General features: G+C 55.7%; 7 protein-coding genes and 1 non-coding gene across 8 annotated transcripts; 3 read left to right on the forward strand and 5 right to left on the reverse strand.

Annotated features, from left to right (window-relative positions):
- Positions 1 to 186: 186 nt before the first annotated feature.
- On the reverse strand, positions 187 to 2,462 carry BDP81DRAFT_436779 (succinate-semialdehyde dehydrogenase). The gene is made up of 4 exons (XM_060591165.1): positions 2,012 to 2,462; positions 1,839 to 1,929; positions 1,380 to 1,749; positions 187 to 1,318 (listed from the first exon to the last, which is right to left on the reverse strand). The coding sequence occupies exons 1-4, from the start codon at positions 2,135 to 2,137 to the stop codon at positions 304 to 306; spliced, it is 1,602 nt and encodes a 533-aa protein (XP_060440927.1). The 5' UTR covers positions 2,138 to 2,462; the 3' UTR covers positions 187 to 303.
- Positions 2,463 to 3,463: 1,001 nt separating this feature from the next.
- On the forward strand, positions 3,464 to 5,304 carry BDP81DRAFT_329072 (beta-glucuronidase; the record flags this gene model as incomplete). Its single annotated transcript, XM_060585278.1, has 3 exons — positions 3,464 to 3,701; positions 3,764 to 4,674; positions 4,732 to 5,304. 3 exons carry the CDS (start codon positions 3,464 to 3,466, stop codon positions 5,302 to 5,304), a joined length of 1,722 nt encoding a protein of 573 aa, XP_060440928.1.
- A 145-nt stretch (positions 5,305 to 5,449) lies between these two features.
- Positions 5,450 to 6,253, reverse strand: BDP81DRAFT_328888 (HAD-like domain-containing protein; the record flags this gene model as incomplete). The annotated part of the gene is made up of 1 exon (XM_060585257.1): positions 5,450 to 6,253. One exon carries the CDS (start codon positions 6,251 to 6,253, stop codon positions 5,450 to 5,452), a length of 804 nt encoding a protein of 267 aa, XP_060440929.1.
- A 1,124-nt stretch (positions 6,254 to 7,377) lies between these two features.
- BDP81DRAFT_t283 lies at positions 7,378 to 7,476 on the forward strand. The gene has a single exon. It is a non-coding gene; the product is annotated as a tRNA-Leu (tRNA).
- Positions 7,477 to 7,684: 208 nt separating this feature from the next.
- On the reverse strand, positions 7,685 to 10,310 carry BDP81DRAFT_409644 (glycolate oxidase). Its single transcript, XM_060589087.1, has 5 exons — positions 9,715 to 10,310; positions 8,350 to 9,621; positions 8,179 to 8,273; positions 8,039 to 8,119; positions 7,685 to 7,976 (listed from the first exon to the last, which is right to left on the reverse strand). Exons 1-5 carry the CDS (start codon positions 10,004 to 10,006, stop codon positions 7,884 to 7,886), a joined length of 1,833 nt encoding a protein of 610 aa, XP_060440930.1. The 5' UTR covers positions 10,007 to 10,310; the 3' UTR covers positions 7,685 to 7,883.
- A 333-nt stretch (positions 10,311 to 10,643) lies between these two features.
- Positions 10,644 to 13,443, reverse strand: BDP81DRAFT_436782 (uncharacterized protein). Its single transcript, XM_060591166.1, has 3 exons — positions 13,255 to 13,443; positions 12,997 to 13,080; positions 10,644 to 12,940 (listed from the first exon to the last, which is right to left on the reverse strand). Exons 1-3 carry the CDS (start codon positions 13,368 to 13,370, stop codon positions 11,071 to 11,073), a joined length of 2,070 nt encoding a protein of 689 aa, XP_060440931.1. The 5' UTR covers positions 13,371 to 13,443; the 3' UTR covers positions 10,644 to 11,070.
- A 599-nt stretch (positions 13,444 to 14,042) lies between these two features.
- On the forward strand, positions 14,043 to 14,942 carry BDP81DRAFT_329029 (enoyl-CoA hydratase/isomerase; the record flags this gene model as incomplete). The annotated part of the gene is made up of 1 exon (XM_060585275.1): positions 14,043 to 14,942. The coding sequence occupies one exon, from the start codon at positions 14,043 to 14,045 to the stop codon at positions 14,940 to 14,942; it is 900 nt and encodes a 299-aa protein (XP_060440932.1).
- A 140-nt stretch (positions 14,943 to 15,082) lies between these two features.
- BDP81DRAFT_464316 (SPRY domain-containing protein) lies at positions 15,083 to 16,342 on the reverse strand (the record flags this gene model as incomplete). The annotated part of the gene is made up of 1 exon (XM_060594135.1): positions 15,083 to 16,342. One exon carries the CDS (start codon positions 16,340 to 16,342, stop codon positions 15,083 to 15,085), a length of 1,260 nt encoding a protein of 419 aa, XP_060440933.1.
- Positions 16,343 to 18,482: the final 2,140 nt, after the last annotated feature.

Here is an 18,482-nt window from a genome sequence, read left to right on the forward strand (position 1 = left end):
CTCGGCCGGCCATTTAGTCGTCGGCAAGGCATAAGGTGGTAAGCTGCTTTGTGTGGAACGGGTTTTCCATGATGGTCTTCTCAGATGAAAACAGAAGCGACGAGATCCTCTCTCAACGTGAAATAACACAAGTCAAATCACGAGCATATCATAACAACAGGTAGAACAGAAAAGGTAAGCAAAGAATTCGCTCATGCAAAATAGTTGAACAGTAGAATTACCAACTCCTATCCCAAGGGTTGCCCGCTAAAACACACATTCTTTCTCATCGTTTTCGACTCCCACCCCCTGGTCCCCCTTTCTTTACTTCTGCAGAGACTGGCCCATACCGCCGTACGTAACCATCTTGGTAACTTGGTACTCGGAAACACCATACAACGACCCCTCCCTACCGAACCCAGACTCCTTGACACCCCCAAACGGCGCCGCCGGATCCGAAATCAACCCCGTGTTGACACCCACCATGCCGACCTCAAGATGCTCCGCGACGCGATGCACGCGCTGAATATCCCTCGAGAAAAAGTACCCCGCCAACCCGACGTTGGTCGCGTTCGCCAGCTTCACAACCTCCTCCTCCGTCTCAAACTTGAACAGCCCCGCAACGGGACCAAACGTCTCCTCGCTCGACATGGCCATGTCCCTGGTCATACCCGTGATGACGGTCGGCTCGTAGAAATTGTGGCCGAGCTTGGAGATCTTGTTCCCGCCCACGACGACTTTTCCGCCCTTTTGCTCTGCGTCGCGGACGTGGGATTCGACTTTATCGATGGCGCGGTCGTGGATCAGCGGTCCGTGGGTGATTCCCTCGTCAAAGCCGTTGCCGACCTTGAATTCCTCCACCTTGGCGGCGAATTTCCGCGCAAAGTCGTCGTAGACGCCGCTTTGGATGTACAGCCTGTTCGCGCAGACACACGTCTGGCCCGAGGACCTGAACTTGGAGGCAATCGCTCCCGTAACAGCAGCATCGACGTCGGCGTCGTCGAAGACGATAAAGGGCGCGTTACCGCCGAGTTCCATGGAGAGCTTCTTGAGGGTGCCGGAGCACTGCTTCATGAGGAGCTTGCCGACGTTTGTGGAGCCGGTGAAGGAGATTTTCTTGACGGTCGGGTTGGTGGTCAGGGCTTCGCCGACTTCGGGGGTGTTGTCGAGCGAGGTGACGACGTTGACGACGCCGGCGGGGATGCCGGCGCGGTGGCCGAGTTCGGCGATGGCGAGGGAGGTGAAGGGGGTTTCGCCGGGGGCTTTGCAGACTACTGTGCAGCCTGTTGCGAGGGCGGGGCCGATTTTGCGGGTGATCATCGCGGCGGGGAAGTTCCATCTGGAGGTGTGTTAGTATTGTGAAGAAATCCTACATAAAACACAAAAGGGGGGAGACATACGGTGTAATGAGACCGCAGACGCCAACCGGCTCCTTGATCGTCCAGACGCGGTTCCCAGGAACGGAGGAAGGAATGGTATCACCGTAAATACGCGGAGCCTCCTCGCTGAACCACTCGAAAAAGTTGGCGGCGTAGGTGACCTCGCCCTTGGCATCGGCGACGGGCTTGCCGTTCTCCCAGGTGATGAGAGTGGTCAGGTCCTCTGCGTTCTCCATCATGAGGTCGTACCACTTGCGCAGCAGCTTGGAGCGCTCGCGGCCAGTCTTGTTGCGGAAGGTCTCAAAGGCCGTGGCGGCGGCGGCGATGGCGGCGTCCGTATCGGCTGCGGAGAATTCGGGGCATGATGCGATTTTGGTGCCGGTGGCGGGGTCTGTATATGTGTTAGCTTTTATGCCTAGATGGATATCCCATGTCCACGGAAAGTCATCGCGGCTGAGGATTGTAAGGGGGAGGGTGTACCGGTCACGTCAAAGGTCTTGCCAGACTTTGCCTTTACCCATTCGCCGTTGACGTAGCAGACATCCTGCTTCAGGAGTGAGGGGTCTTTGAGCTGTATGAAATGTGAGTGAGTTCAATTTTCATATGAGAATGTGTGAGTGCAGCTTAGATGTTGCGGGTGGAATGTGACATACCTTGGGAACCATGGTTGAAGCGGCTCTGAGGGTGAAGGGGATATACGGTGTCCGAACAGATCTGAAGATGGTTCTCGGTACAAATCGTGACGCCGGGGCGACTGCTCTCTGTAGTGTAATGGGCATTGTGATGAAGCGGAGGAGGATGAAGCTCTTGGCTCGTTGTTGACAAAAGATGTGGGAAGTGCGGGGAGCTAGCCGTCCGTCTGGTCTAAGGGAATTAAGCTTCACGCTTGGGGTCCTATGAGGATGGCGCTCAAACGCTTCCCTGGTGACCAGAAGACTTGCTGCTTTGCAATTGATGAGGTTTGCAATTGCCGACGATCTTCAACGGCAGTTATCAACGACTCAATTGGTGAATTTTGGGCGAGCGACAACGGAGATGTGGTGAGAGAGCTGAGTGTCAGTGATGAGTGGCAGAGGTACCGGGTGACGTTCGATGACGTCCACCCCACCTTGTCAACCGGCCCGGTTGGGTTTATCGCAGACCGGCACGGAGGTGGTTCGAGTGGGGTATGTTAGGGTGATGCACTTTGGCAGGTGGGGGTTGCTAACAGATAACACTTGTATCCGTACCTGCTTTACTAAGTCACGGCCCGGCAACCGAGGAACGAAGTCAAGAGCTCAAAGGTGTTCGTTCCTGCCTTTGATGGCGTCTGGATTGTTCCTGGCTGAGTTGTTTGTACGGATATTCTAGTTGCTCTACTTGAGCAGGAAGGCAGCTCAACTAGAGCTCTAGATATGCTGACTTGATACAATGATGCTGATACAATGATGCTGATACAATGATGCTGTATCTTCGGCATCTACCTTAGAATAGGTACCTAATTACAGGCACAGAATGAATTTGACCTGATCAGCCAAGCGCACGTTCCAGCTGTTCATCTCATCTTCTTCCATCAAGTCAAGTCATGGAAGGAAAAGAAAGCTCGTCTACGCCGAGAAGCTTAAACATTCACGCACTCAGTCTGCCTAGGTAGTGTGCTTTTTACAGGCCAGCCTCCAAAACACCACCAGTACTGGGCGAGCTTCGCTTCATGGTCGATATGCATGGAACCTAATCTGAAAATAATTCCCGATCCTACGGCAACAACCCTAGCAGACAAACCAGCGCAGGCCAAGCCGTCACTGCATCCCCCGCGTTGATCTCGCCCGTTCCGACAGCTTAAGCGACCTGCATGCCGTCATGCTCCCATGCCGCCTGCCAAATCACGACCTTCGCTCGCTATTCTATTTCCTTGCTTCTCCTCACCTTCCTTTCAGCTGGCAAGCTACAAATCTCCTCTTGGCAACAACGTAACAACGTACTTAATACTGGCCAAAAGATGATCAGCTATAATCCCCACGACAGCGCCGTTGCCTACCCATGCGGGGAAGCTTATTCTCACTTCACTCTCTCCCATCGACATCGTCCCTGCTGAGGTAGCTGCGACTCTCCACCCGCCAGCCATCATGTCGTCCATCATCAGGTCCGTAGGCTCGGCTCTGGGCGATGGGCTCGACTGCCTGTTCTCTGCCTTTTCACCTTGGTTCTACGCACTCAAATTGCCCACTGCCCTGGCCGACGCCGCTGCGCTGCTCGCCTTAGGCGCCGTCAATGTCACCGTTCCCGGTCCCAAGGAGGCTAGTCCCGTATTTGATGCTTTTGTGAGCTACTCGCTCGAGTTTGCTTTTTTTCCAGATTTTGCTGGTACGTCTACTCCATGCAAGACTTCCCGACAAAGTAAAACGTCACTCATCGTGATATACTAGGAAACGCCTCGGCACCAAACAGGTTCTCAGACAACCTGCTCGCCAACTTGGGTAACCTACAAGGCGTTCGCCCCTATATCCGTGTAGGCGGAAACACCCAAGACTACGCCCTCTACGATGAATCCCTCCCCTACGCCGTGAATGGCACCTACGATTTCGCCAGGTCAAAAGACTATCCAACCACCATCCACATCGGCCCCTCCTTCTTTGAGTCGTATGGTACTTTCAAAGACACCAAATTCACCCATGGCTTCAACCTAGGCCTAGGCGGCAACCGCTCAGAAGGATGGGACACCCTCAAAGCTACCGTCCCCCTGGCCTGCAAAGCCATCGGCAAAGACAACCTCGACGTCTGGGAATACGGTAACGAGCCGGACCTCTTCTCGACCTCGGCCCAGGGCCCCGTCCGCCCTTCGTCCTGGAACGAGACTATTTACGTAGAGCAGTGGCTGAACGGCACACGCGAAATCGCCTCCATTCTCGCGGAAGCGTGCCCCGATTTCCCCAAGCCCGTCTTCATGGCGCCCTCCAACGGCGGCACCGCCAACCGGCTCCGTGCTCCCGTGCAATGGGCCGCCGGCCTGAACGCCGACGCCAACATCGCCCTCTTCTCAACGCACAATTACATCAGCGGCGCCGAGACCCCCGGCGTCACGCTCAAGGGCACGCTGATGAACCACACCCGCACCGTGCAGTCCGTCCAGGCACACGTCAAGGAATACGCCAACCTCACGAGCCGCTTCGACGATGTGCCGCCGCATATCTACGGGGAGCACAACTCGCTGTATAACCAGGGCAAGCCGGGCTTGTCCAACTCGTTTGGCGCCGCGCTCTGGGGCGTCGACTTCAATCTCTACGCTGCGTCCCAGGGGATCAAGCGCGTTCACATGCACATGGGCACCGACTATCGTGTAAGAGCTCCTTCTTCCCCTCCACGGGTTCATGCTGTTAGCTAACAGTTCACATAGTACCAAAGCTGGCAGCCCATCCACACAAACGTAACCGCCCTCGGCACCAAAGCCCCCTATTACGGCAACATCGCCATAGCAGCCTTCCTCGCCCCGTCAAAGGCCTCCCCCACAACCCCAGTCTCTATAGCCCATATCCCCCTCCCATCTGACGATCAGGAAACAACATCCGCCTACGCAGCATACCACGGCGACACCCTCACCCGTATCCTCGTCATCAACCTCAAGCCGCACAACACCACCGTAAACGGCACCGGCACGACGCCCGATCCGAACAGCTCCCCCACGCGCGGGACCAAGCAATACAGCTTCACGGTGCCGTGGGCCAATGATATCTTCGCCAACGTGCGGAGGTTGAAAGCGAAAGGAAGCGATGCCATTTCGGGGGTTACGTGGGATGGGTGGAGTTATAATCACGAGCTCGATGAGGGGAAACCTGTGAGGCTGGGGAATGTTACTGTTGGGGAGACTGCGATTGTGTATGGGGGGAGGGTTACGGTTGCTGTGAGGGATAGCGAGGCTGTTGTTGTTAGTCCTGTTTTGGGGTGTGTTAGGGGGAAGAGGAGGGCGTGAAGTCTTTCGTGATTCATCTTAGGATAGTTTGATCCATATATAATACTTCTCACAGTTATCCATTGCTTCACATTCGACAAGGCCCATAACCACCAAGAAGACACATCCCAAAACACAACCCCAAATAAATCAACACCACGCAACATCACCTCTTCTCCCCAAACTGCCTCTCAACCTCCCTCGCAAACTCCCCAATCGTATCAAACCGCCACTCAAACCCAACATCCCCCTTCACACCCTCCCAATCCCCGCCGACCCCTTCCCCATCTTTGGTATCGCCCCCCCTCGAGATCCAAACGCTCCTCAAACCAAGCTTCTTCGCGGGGACGTGGTCAGCGGTCAAACTCCGCGCGACATGCAGTAACCCCTCTCCGTCTTTGTCATCCCACTGCACACCCAACTCCTCTCTCACATGCTTGAACAGGTATTCAAAGTTTGCAGAAGCGGGTTTGTAGCTTCCTATCTGTTCCGCCGTGTACACCGCATCAAACTCCACAGGTTTCAGTACCCCCTCTGTGTGGGCGATGTTGGTTCCATCAATGTTGGACAGGATAATCAGTTTATAATACTTTTTCAACACCTCCAATCCTGCAATCGTATCTTCAAAGGGGAGCCAGGTTCCTGGTAAGGTTCCAAAGGCGGTAGCTTCGTCTTCTGTCACGGAGACGTCGACTTCAGCTGCGAGGGCGAAGAAGGAGCGGGAGAGGTTGAGGTCGTAGCGGAGGGTTGGGGAGGAGGATTGCAGGGCTGCGGAGAGGGTGTCGAAGCGTTTTGTGAGGGATGCTTTTGTGGGGATGGCTTCGTTGTCGGTGATGGAGGACGAGGGGGGAGGAAGACAGGAGATGATGGGTTGGAGACCGGTGCGGAGGCCGGATTCCCAGTCTATTAGGGTGCCGTAGCAGTCGAAGGAGAGGGCTTTGAATTTTGTGAGGTCTGGGTAGGAGGACATTTTGGGACAGAGACGAGCGAGTTAAAGGTAAGGTAAGGTAAGGTTGGTGTAAGACAGGAAATATGTCCGAGGCAAAAGGGGGGGGTTTCTTGTCTTGGGAACAAGTTTGTCAATGAACGGAACTCTAGCTTCGAGGGAAGAAGTAATTCAAGAAATTTAAACGAAGAAACAAGACAGAAAGCAACATATGCCAGTCTTTTATAGCAATTCTCAGGAGAGACGGGCGTGGTGTATGTAGTGTAGTTCCTAATCGGCATCCTCAAGGGCGCGGATGACGAGCGGGGAGGTCGCCACCTCGCAGCACATAGCACATCATAACCCTCGCCAAAAAAGCCGTGGTATCTAGGTTCAGAGCCACCGCAATCTAATCAGGTAGCGTTAAGTTCCGATAGAAGAATTGTGTGCGGAAAGTGCCATCATTTGTGGTATCACCGTCTCCTACGTGTATCTCATGCCGGTTGACCAACCCTTTTGTGACAAAAGACACTCTATATCAAGTAGGCATCAGTAACACCATAGTCAATCGAACAGGTACACAAGCCATCTAGATGATAGCTTATTTGCTATCAAAGAATCAGATTCGGCTCACGTCATTCTTGAGTCTTTGCTCCCTTTCTTACCTGAAATAGTATGCTTATGCAACCGCCACCATCCCAACCAGCTTGCAATGGGAGGGCTGAAAAGAAACGACACAGCGCCTCCCGAGTAACTTAGGGATTGCGTCAGGAGCCTACTCACAAACCAGCTGTTATACCTGATCAGGAAGACCTAAAGGTAAAGTAAGAAAACAGTTAGGAAGAAGTAGGATTTTCCCTCAAAGTTGAACTAATCTCTACTTCAAAAGCTGCATCCGACGAACTGTTGCTAATGCAACCCTTCTCAAAGCCGACAATTTTCATTGAGCTTGCGCATACCAGCCACTTGCCCACTGAGAATTCCAACAAAGACCAAAATTTAAACCCCCAATATCTAGGAAGAGATAGAAGAATGGGCGGAGTAAAACTTGAACAAGTGAAGACAATGGTGGAGGCGCATGAATGAAGCTGAAGATGTAAGGTGCCTGGAAATTTTTGTGTCGAGCTATATCTACGCACTTTTCCCAACGGTATCCATCAATCAACTACGGAAGGGTGGCCGAGTTGGTTATGGCGCCAGGTTAAGGTCAGCTTAACATCTGTTTCCTGGTGGGGCAACCCGCGCGAGTTCGAATCTCGTCCCTTTCATTTTTCGTCTTTTCTCCAACTTTATGGAGACAAATGCAAGTAGAAAAGGCTTGATCAATCATTATTTTGATTTTCTTCGCGATTCTCAAGTTGCTTTCCTTCCTTTTCGGCCAAAAGGTTGCGAATATGCTATGCACCACCCGCAGCACACGGATCACCATCATCTGCCTTAGCCACCGACAACAAGTTCTCGGACTAAGATGGACTTCAATGCTCAAATGGATGCTTGTCAATTGTGCGCCGACCCGAGCTACTTGGGTTCAAACTAGACGCATCAGGGAGATGTATATATACAAAGAGTTTAATAATGCCATCTAGGTTCTTTTCCCTTCTCTCCCCCCCTTATTCATCTTACACTGAAAGCTCAGACTCTAGAGACATTGTCATCCCAACCTCGCACGCTACTCTCACCACTCGGCCACCTCGCCGGCCTTGGGCGGCTGTACCCTGACGATCTTATCGCAGTTGAGTAGGCAGAGGGGGTCAAGGGCCTTCTTGATCTGTGAGGAGCAGGTTAGCACTTTGTTTCCCGGTTAATACAAGCATCAAGGGAATAACTCACCTGTCTCATGGTATCGACGGTAGACTCGCCCAGCTCGTGGGGGAGGTAATCTCTCTTGACGAGCCCGACACCGTGCTCACCCTACAAGTCTTGTTAGCAAATCCCGGCGCTCAGTGCCAGCCAAAGGTCGAACGACATACCGTGACGGTGCCCTCCATCTCGACGGCTCTCTTGACCATGTTGTGAACCAAGTGCTCAGCCCTCTTACGCTCCTGGTCATTGTAAAGCAGAATGGCTGCACCGAAAGTTAGCACTCCATGACACGACAATCTTCAACCCTCTCACGTGAAAAAGAAGGCGAACAAACTCACTGTGGAAGTTTCCATCCCCAACATGTCCAACAATGGTCCCGAAAAGCCCACTCTTGGCCATGGCCTCCTTAGTCTCCTCAATAATGTCAGGCAACCGGCTCGTCGGCACCGCAACGTCCCCAGTCCAGACATGGTCCCCCTCGCGCCGGACCGCCATCGTGCTCCACAGCGCCTCCTTCCTCGCGCTCCACAGCTCCTGCTGCTCCTCCTCGTTCTTGGCGAAGTCAAACGTCTTGCTGCCGGCCTTGCTTGCGAGCTGCCTCACCAGCGCCACCTGCTCCTTGACGCCCGTCTCCGTGCCGGCGAACTTGAAAAACAGCGTCGGCGCCTCGGCCCACGCCTTGCTCGTCATACCGGCCTTGTTGATGCACTGCATCTGCAGGTCGTCCAGGATCTCGACCGCCGCCACGGGGATGCCGGCGGCGACGACCTTGGCGACGCAGTTGGCCGCGTCGCGGATCGTGGGGAAGGCTGAGACGGCGACGGAGGTGGACGCAGGCTTCGTCGTGACTTTCAGGGTGGCCTCCGTCACGAGGCCCAGGGTGCCCTCGGACCCGATGAAGAGCTTGGTGAGGTCGTAGCCGGCGGAACTCTTGCGCGGGCGCTGCCGCGTCTTGATGACGGTGCCGTCGGCCAGCACGACCGTCAGGCTCAGCACCCACTCACGCATGGTGCCGTAGCGGTAGGCGTTGGTGCCGCTGCAACCCGTCCCGATCATGCCGCCAATCATGGCGCCGGGGCCCGGGTCCGGCGGGAAGAAGAGACCCGTCTGCGCCAGCTGGTCGTTGAGCGACTCCCACCCGACGGCGGGCTGCACCACGACGTCGAGGTCCTCCTGGTGCAGCTTCAGGACCTTGTTCATGCGCCCAAAGTCGATCGAGATGCCGCCGCGGGTGGGCGTGAAGTGGCCCTCGAGGCTGGTGCCGCCGCTGTAGCCGACGACGGGGATGCGCCGCTGGTGGCAGATCTTCATGATCTCCGACACCTCCTCGGTGGTGCTGGGGAAGACGATGCAGAACGGCCGCTCGTCGGGCTTGGCCGAGTGCGAGGACCATTCCGAGTTGGCGTGGTGTTCGAGATCGACCGTCGTCGTGCTGACGTGCTCCTTGCCGACGATGCTGACAAAGTCGGCCCAGGCGGCCTCGAGGTTCTCCTTGTTGAGCTTATGGACCGGCGCGATCGTCTTGGCTAGCGGCAGGGTCGACTCTTCGTTGGGGCTCGGGGGCACGAGGGTGCCTAGGTAGTACGACACTCCCATCGTGGTGAGTAGCACTACCAGCGCACAATGGCGCATTAGCTACTGTGACAGTCTTGCCCAAACGTTTGGCTTCAGGGAAGGTCGTCGCTCGGATGTTCAGGACTTACCGAAGGTGTACGCCAGATTCCTGCTATTCCCCGTCTTCTCCCGCTCAGCAGCGAACCTCTCTCGCTCCGCCTTCTCGCGCGCCAGACGCTGGGTGATACTGCCGACGACCTGGCCCTGGAACGTCCGGCCCTTCTGCTTCTCGTCGGTGTTGTTCGGCGTGCCGCGCTCACTCGACATGTGCCGCGCGGTGGTGCCGCTGGCGAGAGCGACGCATCGCCGGCGCGGGGCCGGGCTCGCGGCCCTGAGACCTTGCAGAGCTGCCTGCGGAGCTCGAGTTCTGAGATGCGTCATTGCGCTTTTGTTCGACTCGGTGGGCGATGGTGGTGTTGATGGACGGGAAGTGTTGGGGATTCGGATGTCTGTAGTGCGATTTTCCCTTTACAGCTTCGATTGATCAGCGGTCGAAGAGGCAAGCTTCAAGCCATCCGGGTTCGGAGCTCTAGAAGAAGTTGAGAGGGTGTGGCTTCGTGAGGAGGTGTGCGCGGGCGACGACCGCGAATAGAAGTGCAGGTAAAGATTATTTGTAGCTGGGTGGAGCTGCATCCGTCTGAGCACTTCTGGAGCTCGGATGGCGAAATGCAATCCATGCAAGCCGTCTGCAGCACTGGAGCATAGCACTGGAGCAGAAGTGCACCCTGCGAGCCTATCGGGGATAAGGATTGGCCGGCCCGGAAGCGGGGTACCTGCGGTGTGTGGGACTGCCGTAGTATGCCCGCGCCGGTGGAACTCCACTTCTTCCACCGTGTGCCCCCCTTCCGTCCGCTTATCCAACGCCGAGGCTAACTCTGGCGTGTCTGGCTAACAAGGTAGGATGGCGTGACGGCGAGGTCGGAGGCACCCATGCATTCGGTGCACAACGGATAAACATGCAATGGCTGACTGTTTCTCGTTCGGAATTTGGTATTGATTACTTACCTACTTGGGCAGGCATACTAAGTCGGCACGGATGAGCCCCGACACTCCCGACACAACTGCCGTCGATTTCCTCAGCGACGATTCTACACTTCGACGACCGGCATCGGCTTACAGCTCTCTGCGGGAAGTCACAAACTTCTCAAACTTTGATGTCTTACAACATCATATACGCCAGTGCTGCAAAATTTCTACGATCCTGAGATCTTGGCGCTTATTTCCATGATGGTGAATAGTAGTATTCAGTAGATTCTGCGATTATGTGAGGAAGTATTCGGATATCCCATAGTGTTCTTTTCTTTTCTCTTTCCCGCTTGAATGAAACAGAGGCACAAACGTCTAGTTCTACAATTCCAAAGCACCTCGCTATACAAAAACAATGCACCCCGGTATCCGAAGAAAGTCTCCCTATGATGCCTTACCTTGCAATAGTCTCCCAAACCTCAAGTCTTCCACCCGGGAATAAGCTGCACATTAAACGTCGGCGTCCCAAGCCCCCCACCAGCACCTCTCACATGTGCCAAATACGCAGCAAGCTCCCCATCCTGCTCAATCGACAACGGCATCTCCCCGCCCTTGCCATCCTTCAACACCCCCTCCAGCCGGAGACATATCGCTCCGGGGAACTTACTCGCCGCCGCGTGCCGCAGCTCCTGAACGGAATGCGAGCTCAGCGTCGCGATCCAGATGGTCGTGGTAGCCACAAAGGTAGACGAGGGGTGGAGACGTAGGTAGACGGCTATGCTCGTGGACGGCGGCCGCGGGTGTTGTGGTAGAGGTGACGGCGACGCGTGGAAGACGGGTTGCTGTTGCTGCTGCGCCGCGGCGGCAGCTACAGCAAATTGCTGCGCGTATTGCTGGTCTACAAACGCTGCCTGCGCGTCGGCTGCTAGTAACAGAGACGAGCCCATGTGGTGAGACTCCAGCCCCATGTTCGCCTGCCCAAGGAGCGCCGATGAGATGATGCGCGCCGCGGAATGGCCCATCGGGTCGGCGGCCGCGGCGGCCTGGACTTGCATCGACACGGTGGGCATGAGCATCTGCGGTTGCTGGCTTCCACCGGAGCCGGGCACGAGTCCTATGGACGGCGGTACGGATACCTCGCTAGCATCAACGTACTGGCCGCCGCTCAAGTCATCCTGGTCTCCCAACTCATCAACCATCTCTGGCTGTGCGGGTTGGACCTGGACTTGACTCGCCTGGGCATCCTCTCGCCGTGTTGTGTCGTCGCAACTTAGCTGCGTCTGTTTCGTGACTCCTCGTGTCCGCGGCTGCTCCCGCCTCGAGACATCATCCCTCAACCTCTTCATCACGTCCCTCGCAAGAACATCCAAAGCCCGCACCTTTTCAGCGTGCGCTTGAGCAGCAGAAGGAACACTGTCATCTTCTTCTCCTCCCGGCGCAACAAGAATCCGCCGCACCGTCTCCGACCCTGCCTCCCACTGCGCCTTAAGCTCCCCCCACTGCGCCGGCCCAGCCTCAGACTTGCAACTGAGCCCCTCCCGCCTCAGAATCCTCTCAAACGCGGCGCGAAGATCCCTCGCCTCCTCCGGGTTGACTCCAAGAATATTCCTCGCCTCGGCGAGCGTGAGCCGCTTCTCCGCCGTCCGCGCCCGCTTCGTGATGTCTGTGCATATGATATCGAGCGCCAATTTCTTGGACTCGTGGGCGTTGATGTTAATGTTGCTGCCGTTGCCGTTGCCGGTCACATCCCCAGACTCCTCATCCCACATAACCGCCCTCAGCCGCGGCGTCTCCCTCACAAGTCGGTCCTTGACGGCCTCCCACCTCTCCGGCCCGGCAACCGTCTTCTTGACGATGCCAGACTCCTCGCACAGCCGTGCAAACGTGACACGCACCTGACGGTACACGTCCGTCGCCAGCCTGAGAATGGCCTTTGCCTCGTCGAGCGTGGTCTCCGAAGGGAAGCGCGGGACGATGGAGGGTTGTAAGTCGTGGGACGATGCGGCCTCCCAGGCTCGCAGCCGCCGCCTCTTCCTCCTGTTGTTGCTGCTGACGTTACCCTCCTTCTCCCATACCGCGCCGACGTCATCGTCCTCGCCCGGCAGCGGCGAACCGAGCATCTCCCGGTCCGTAAGAGTGCCAGGCGTCACGACACCCTCCCCATTCTGCAGTCCCTGGCCACCGTAACCATCATCGGGGGCATTCAGGACGTCTTGCCGCTGACCCGAATCCGCCCCCTCCGAATCCCCCACCTTCTTGGACCGCTCCCCATTCGCAGCCTTCAAAAGCCACCGATTCTTCGTCCTCACGCGAATAAGCTCGCGCTTCTTGATATCGAACCCATCCTCCCTCAACACGGCCAGCATCTCCCGCTGCGACAGATTCCGCTCCCACAGCTCCTTGACGCGCGCAGCCGGCCGTTCTTGTACGCCGGGTTCTGCTTGGACGGGAAATCCCACTTGCGGAACTGGGTCTGGAAAGCTCGTTTGCTGTGGCCGGGGAGGTCAGTTACTTGTTCCGAATTAGTCCCACAGCTTTACGTCCCGGATTCTACCCCGGCCCCCGGTCCGGTTTGTGGAAAGCCGGGGTGTGGATCGGACGGTCCGGCCGGCGAGAGGGACCTCAAAGTGCTGGTGGACGGGAGACACGGAACAAGGACTAACCAGGGCGAAAAGTCATGGTGGATTTTGAGGTACTCCATGATATCCTCGAGGGACCTCTTCTCGTTGATGTAGAGCTGAAAACATAGTTTCTCGTGGGCATCCCAATCATAGACCATGCCTCTAGAGTCGTCTGCAAATAATGACTTGAAATGCGTCTTTGGTTGGATGGGTCACTGGGGGAAAGTCGACGATGCGCAAGTGGTTGGTTGAGTCAGCCGTACGGTGCCAAGATCAAGTTGCACAGTAGGTACCTCAAGGTACCTTACTTTAGGTTATCTTATCGCGCACGGAGCATCTTATCCGTGCTTATCACTGTCATCACTGAAGTAAATTCGGTGAGTCTCGGTGAGGAGCTGTCCCTTCACTCGGTCTCATGACTGCATCTCTCATGGAATTGACCATCACCCCGATTCGTCAGCTTCGTAACGGACAACAGACTTACACTACATTCATAATGATACTCTTAGGGAGGTTTGACAACAATTCGCAACCAAGCCAGTCCCTGATACACACCGGGCCGCTCCGCATGGACGTTGATCACTCTACCATTCCGAACCTCGGTCCCGGTTGTAAGCGCTCCTCCCCCTCCATCTCCAAACCGCAAGCTTCGAACCCAAACACGCCGTACATTGTCTCCGCATAAGCTTCAATTTCACCTCCCTCATCTACGATCCAAAGTATCTCGAACAAACCACATCCTTTCGAAACCACACACTCCATCATCACGAATCTCATCACCTCTAACCTCAACGCCCTATCCAACTCACCACCAACCATCAACCATCACCATGTCCTCCCTCCCCTCATCCTACAACACCCTCTCCCTCCCCCAAATAACCCTCACCCACCACCCCTTCACCTCGCCCACCCCAACCCCCGTCATAATCCTCACCCTAAACCGCCCAACAGCCCGCAACGCCTTCACAGACGAAATGGCATCCTCCCTCGTCAAAGCCTACACCCTCCTGTCCGCCGACCCCCGCGTCAAAGCCATAGTCCTCACAGGCTCAGACCCAACCAACAAAACCTTCTGCGCCGGAATGGACCTCCACAACCGCGTCCGCCTGCCCCCAACCCGCGACGCCCACCGCGACACAGGAGGCCTCGTCGCCCTCGCAATGCACAACTGCTCAAAACCCATCATCGCCGCACTAAACGGCTCCGCCGTCGGCGTGGGCATCACAATGGCCCTCCCGGCCTCCATCCGCATCGTCTCCCGCGACGCAAAAATCGGCTTCGTCTTCGGCAGGCGCGGCTTCAACATGGAAGCCTGCTCGTCCTTTTACCTCCCCCGCCTCATCGGCGCCGGGCCCGCGCTGCATCTATGTACCACGGGCGGCGTCTACCCAGCCACGAGCCCTCTTCTGCGCAACTTATTCAGCGAGATCGTCGCGCCCGACGAGGTTTTGCCGCGGGCGCTGGCTGTGGCCGAGGACGTGGCTGCCAATGTGAGTACCGTGGCCGTGAGGGTGATGCGGGATATGATTCTGCGGTCGCCGGCGAGCCCGGAGGAGGCGCATCTGCTGGAGAGCAAGATCTTTTTTGATTTGTTTAGCGGGAAGGATAGTAAAGAGGGGATGGAGAGTTTTATGCAGAAGAGGGCTCCGCAGTTCGAGGCGACTATGGAGAAGGATGCGCCGAGTGCGTACCCATGGTGGAAAGAGACTGATGTCAAGGCCAAGATTTGAAATTCGCTGTATAACATTTGTAAAAATTTACATGATATCATGAGAAGTACTGAATGGGCTTCCTGATTGCAGCATGTGACCGCTACCCAGCCCGCCCTCACAAACCCCCTATCCAACCGTAAACCCAAGCACACCCACACTCAAGGCGTGTACTTCCACAGTTTGGGGTCAAAGATGATATCGTACTCATTCTTCGAAAAGGTGCCAATGGCACAACTCAGGTCATGGAATCCCTCCAGTCCGTTGACCGGCAAATCTTGCTCAGAGTCACTCTCCTCATGCAGGTTCCAGGTCCCAACCAGTCTACCATCTCGCGTGAAGAAGATGTCAACGCTCATCCTGCCACCCTGGGCCGTGAACTGCATGCCGATACCCAGCGTCTCACCGGGCCGGAAGGGGTCTGTGAAGGACTTGCCGCCCCATCTATCGTTGATGTACTTGTGCCCATCATCGCCATGAACACCAAGACTGCCGCGATGCCATCCAGGGAGACGGAAGTTGGGATAGGGGAGCGCGGTGAAGCCAAGGGCAAGGTCTACTTCACTTGCCGATCCGCGAATCTTGACTTCGTAGTAGACCTTGAAAGGCTTGCCGGTAGCGAGAGGCGAGTTGTTCTTGACTGAGTACAGAGGCGGGTAGCCGATAATGGTGCTGTCTGGTGCGTTCCTTTGCGTCGTGACCTCCCACTTACCCGAGACGGGCTGTGTCATTGTGCCGCGGAATCCTTGAGGCTGGAGAAGCCATATCCTGTGCGTACGCAAAGCCTCTAAAGCCGCGGGGTCAAAGTCGATGGGTTGGACGAGGGGGTACTGGGCCACCCAGGCCTCACCTGCTTCAGACTCCTGCTCCGTCGAGTTGTTCGCAGGGGAGCGATCAAATCCGCTGAAGAAGGCCGGGGGCGGTGGGAAGAGGGTGGTGTCGGGAACCGCCGTTTCCCAGTCGTGTTTCTTCGAGTCCGATGGCGGGGGGCCTGGCGGCGGAGCAGTGTAGTCATTGTGAGATGGCGGAGGACCCGGGGGAGGAGCGGTGTAGTCATTGCGGGCCGGCGGAGGTCCTGGAGGCGGCGCATAATCACTCTGCTGGTGTGAGGGAAGAGGTCCAGACGGCGGCGCATACCCTCCATGGGACGGAGGAGGGCCCGAGGGAGGCGCAAAGTCATCGGCGCGGCCTGGCGGCGGGCCACTCGGAGCGGCGTACGACTGACTCGGGGGCGGGCCGGGAGGAGGAGCATAGGTCTGAGCCGAAGTCTGTCCCGGAGGCGGACCAGCCGGCGGCACGTAGTGTTGTTGCTGCTGATTGCTGCTAGTCATCTTGGTATCTTGCTGCTGTGATGAAGGAGGACGTTGCGCGGGACGCGGGGCAGGAGTATCATCCTTGTCGGCCTTGCTGCCGAAACACATCTTCAGGAAGTGGTGAAGAAGGTTTAGGGCTTTTTATGCAGTTCGTCTGGTGTCGGATCTTGTGGTCCGTTGTGTCTGCGGAACAAGAAATGCGTCGGAGGGGTAATAGATGTTGCGGGGAGGATAGTGGGTGGGCGCCTTGACGTTGGAATTGAGCTTGAGCTTGAGCTTGAACAGAACAGTGGAAATCTGAAACAATGCGATCTAGGCGATTGGCAAATGTGCAAGATTCTTGCAGGTATGGAAAATGTCTAGCGTCGCGAGTGATGTAGGTGAAATGCAGCGATGATGCACGACGGGGCGGATGAGGCGTTGATATGAAGAAGAAGACAAAGGTGGCTGTGTTTCCAATGGCAATGGCAGATGACGGGATTCTAGGCTGACTGGCCCAGTGATGAGAGTAGAGGACCATGATGGGTGGAACTTTGGAAGCTGTCCGCAATAGGCAGCTGGGATCCATTTTTTTGGCGATACCTACAGGGCGCTGCACCTTCCCCCGCCCGCAGCAACAGGTACTCCGTCCTAACGACGCCCCAATGAGCTCCCTGCGTTTGAAGTGCCTCTGTTGGTTGTGGTAGGTACTATTCGACGCCCCAAGGTGCAAGCACTTTGTTTTCTCTTTACCATCTACAATGCTAACCGCATGCGTTCAACCGACTAAATGGACATCAGCGACGACAGAAGGGGGCTTGCTGTGTGACCAACGGCTTTTTTACCCTATTTACCTTGACAAACAAACACCAGACAACAAAAGTAAACACCAGCCACGGCGGCGTCAACGAGGAGGCCGCCCACTAACTGTCTGATAAATGGCGTATGAAGTACCCTGATCACCGCCCGGCGTAACCGGGCGGAACTGGTGTGGGGTCATTCGGCGCAGCTAGCTTTTAAGCTTACCCGGTGGGCCGAAACTTCACATCCATCAATGTCACCGAACCATGTCACCATGACTGGCTGACTGGGTGTCAGGACGTTGCGGTCCATTCCTGACGAGGTTTCATTAGCTTGCACAGTGTCTTCGAAAAGCATTGCGACTTTGGCAAGCAAGCAGGTTTGTAGAACGTGCCACGCACCTGATCTCACTTGCTGACTAAACAAGGGTTGTTGGAACCAGACCCGAATCAATGAAATCCACCCTCAGTCTACCAAGGTTGACAGAAAGCTAGATTCGCGCCTTTAATAGACTTCTACTAAAATTTCCCATATACTATTAAGTCAACGTGGTCAACGGGGTCCTGGGTGTCTGGAAAGGACACCCTTGGAGGGGACAACCCCATGGCAGCGACCACGATCTCGACTAAGTACTTATGTACCTTGCCTCGCATACCTACCGTTTGCCAGTGATGGCAGGGGTCTGATACATATATTTAGATAAGTTTATCTAACTACGGTCCTCTAGTTAATATATAAGGACGTCTAGTCGTACCTAATTCTTGAATATCGTATCGAGGTTGATTTTCTAAGCGAAGTTATAGAACTCAGCTTCGTCGGTCGGAACTTTAGGTAGGTAGACAATACCGCCCACGCCTCACCACCTCCCCCTCCTCCCCCCTCTACCTACCCGCAGCATAATACCGAGCCAATACACTCACGAAGCCTACCAGTCAACAGATCCCGGCTCCCTTCATAATGATGCCATGGCATCCAGAGCCGTAGCGAATGATAGCACAGCTGCCGCGACATCAGCGTCTACCGGATCCGTGCAGCCATCATCGAGCACCGTCGCGATACCGGGGCTCCCGGCCCCCGGCTCCCCCCACGGCTTTGAACTTCAGTAGATAGATACGGACCTCCATAGCGCCCTTTTATATAATCCCAAACTCCAACCCAAGGCATTCCGCAACATCCACGTGAACTTTACTTCAGACCACAACATTCTCTTCTATCCGCCAGCCATCCCGAACCCAAGGCAGCCAGCAAGTCTTCCGCCATCTAGACTTCATTCAAGGTGATATATAGTACAGCAAGGACCTCGATTAAACCTCACTCCGGCGCTGGACGCCACATAGCAGGACACCCCAAGACCGGATCGCTCACTACTATACATTCCCTCGCCAGTAGGGCATACAACAAGGCGCCAAACAATATACAAGCATCCATCCCCCTTAATGTTATCATAATCCGTTTCAACATCCATTTG

The sequence above is a fragment of the Colletotrichum phormii genome, assembly GCF_030913505.1.
Source record: "Colletotrichum phormii strain CBS 102054 chromosome Unknown BDP81scaffold_22, whole genome shotgun sequence".
Lineage (NCBI taxonomy): Eukaryota > Fungi > Ascomycota > Sordariomycetes > Glomerellales > Glomerellaceae > Colletotrichum > Colletotrichum phormii.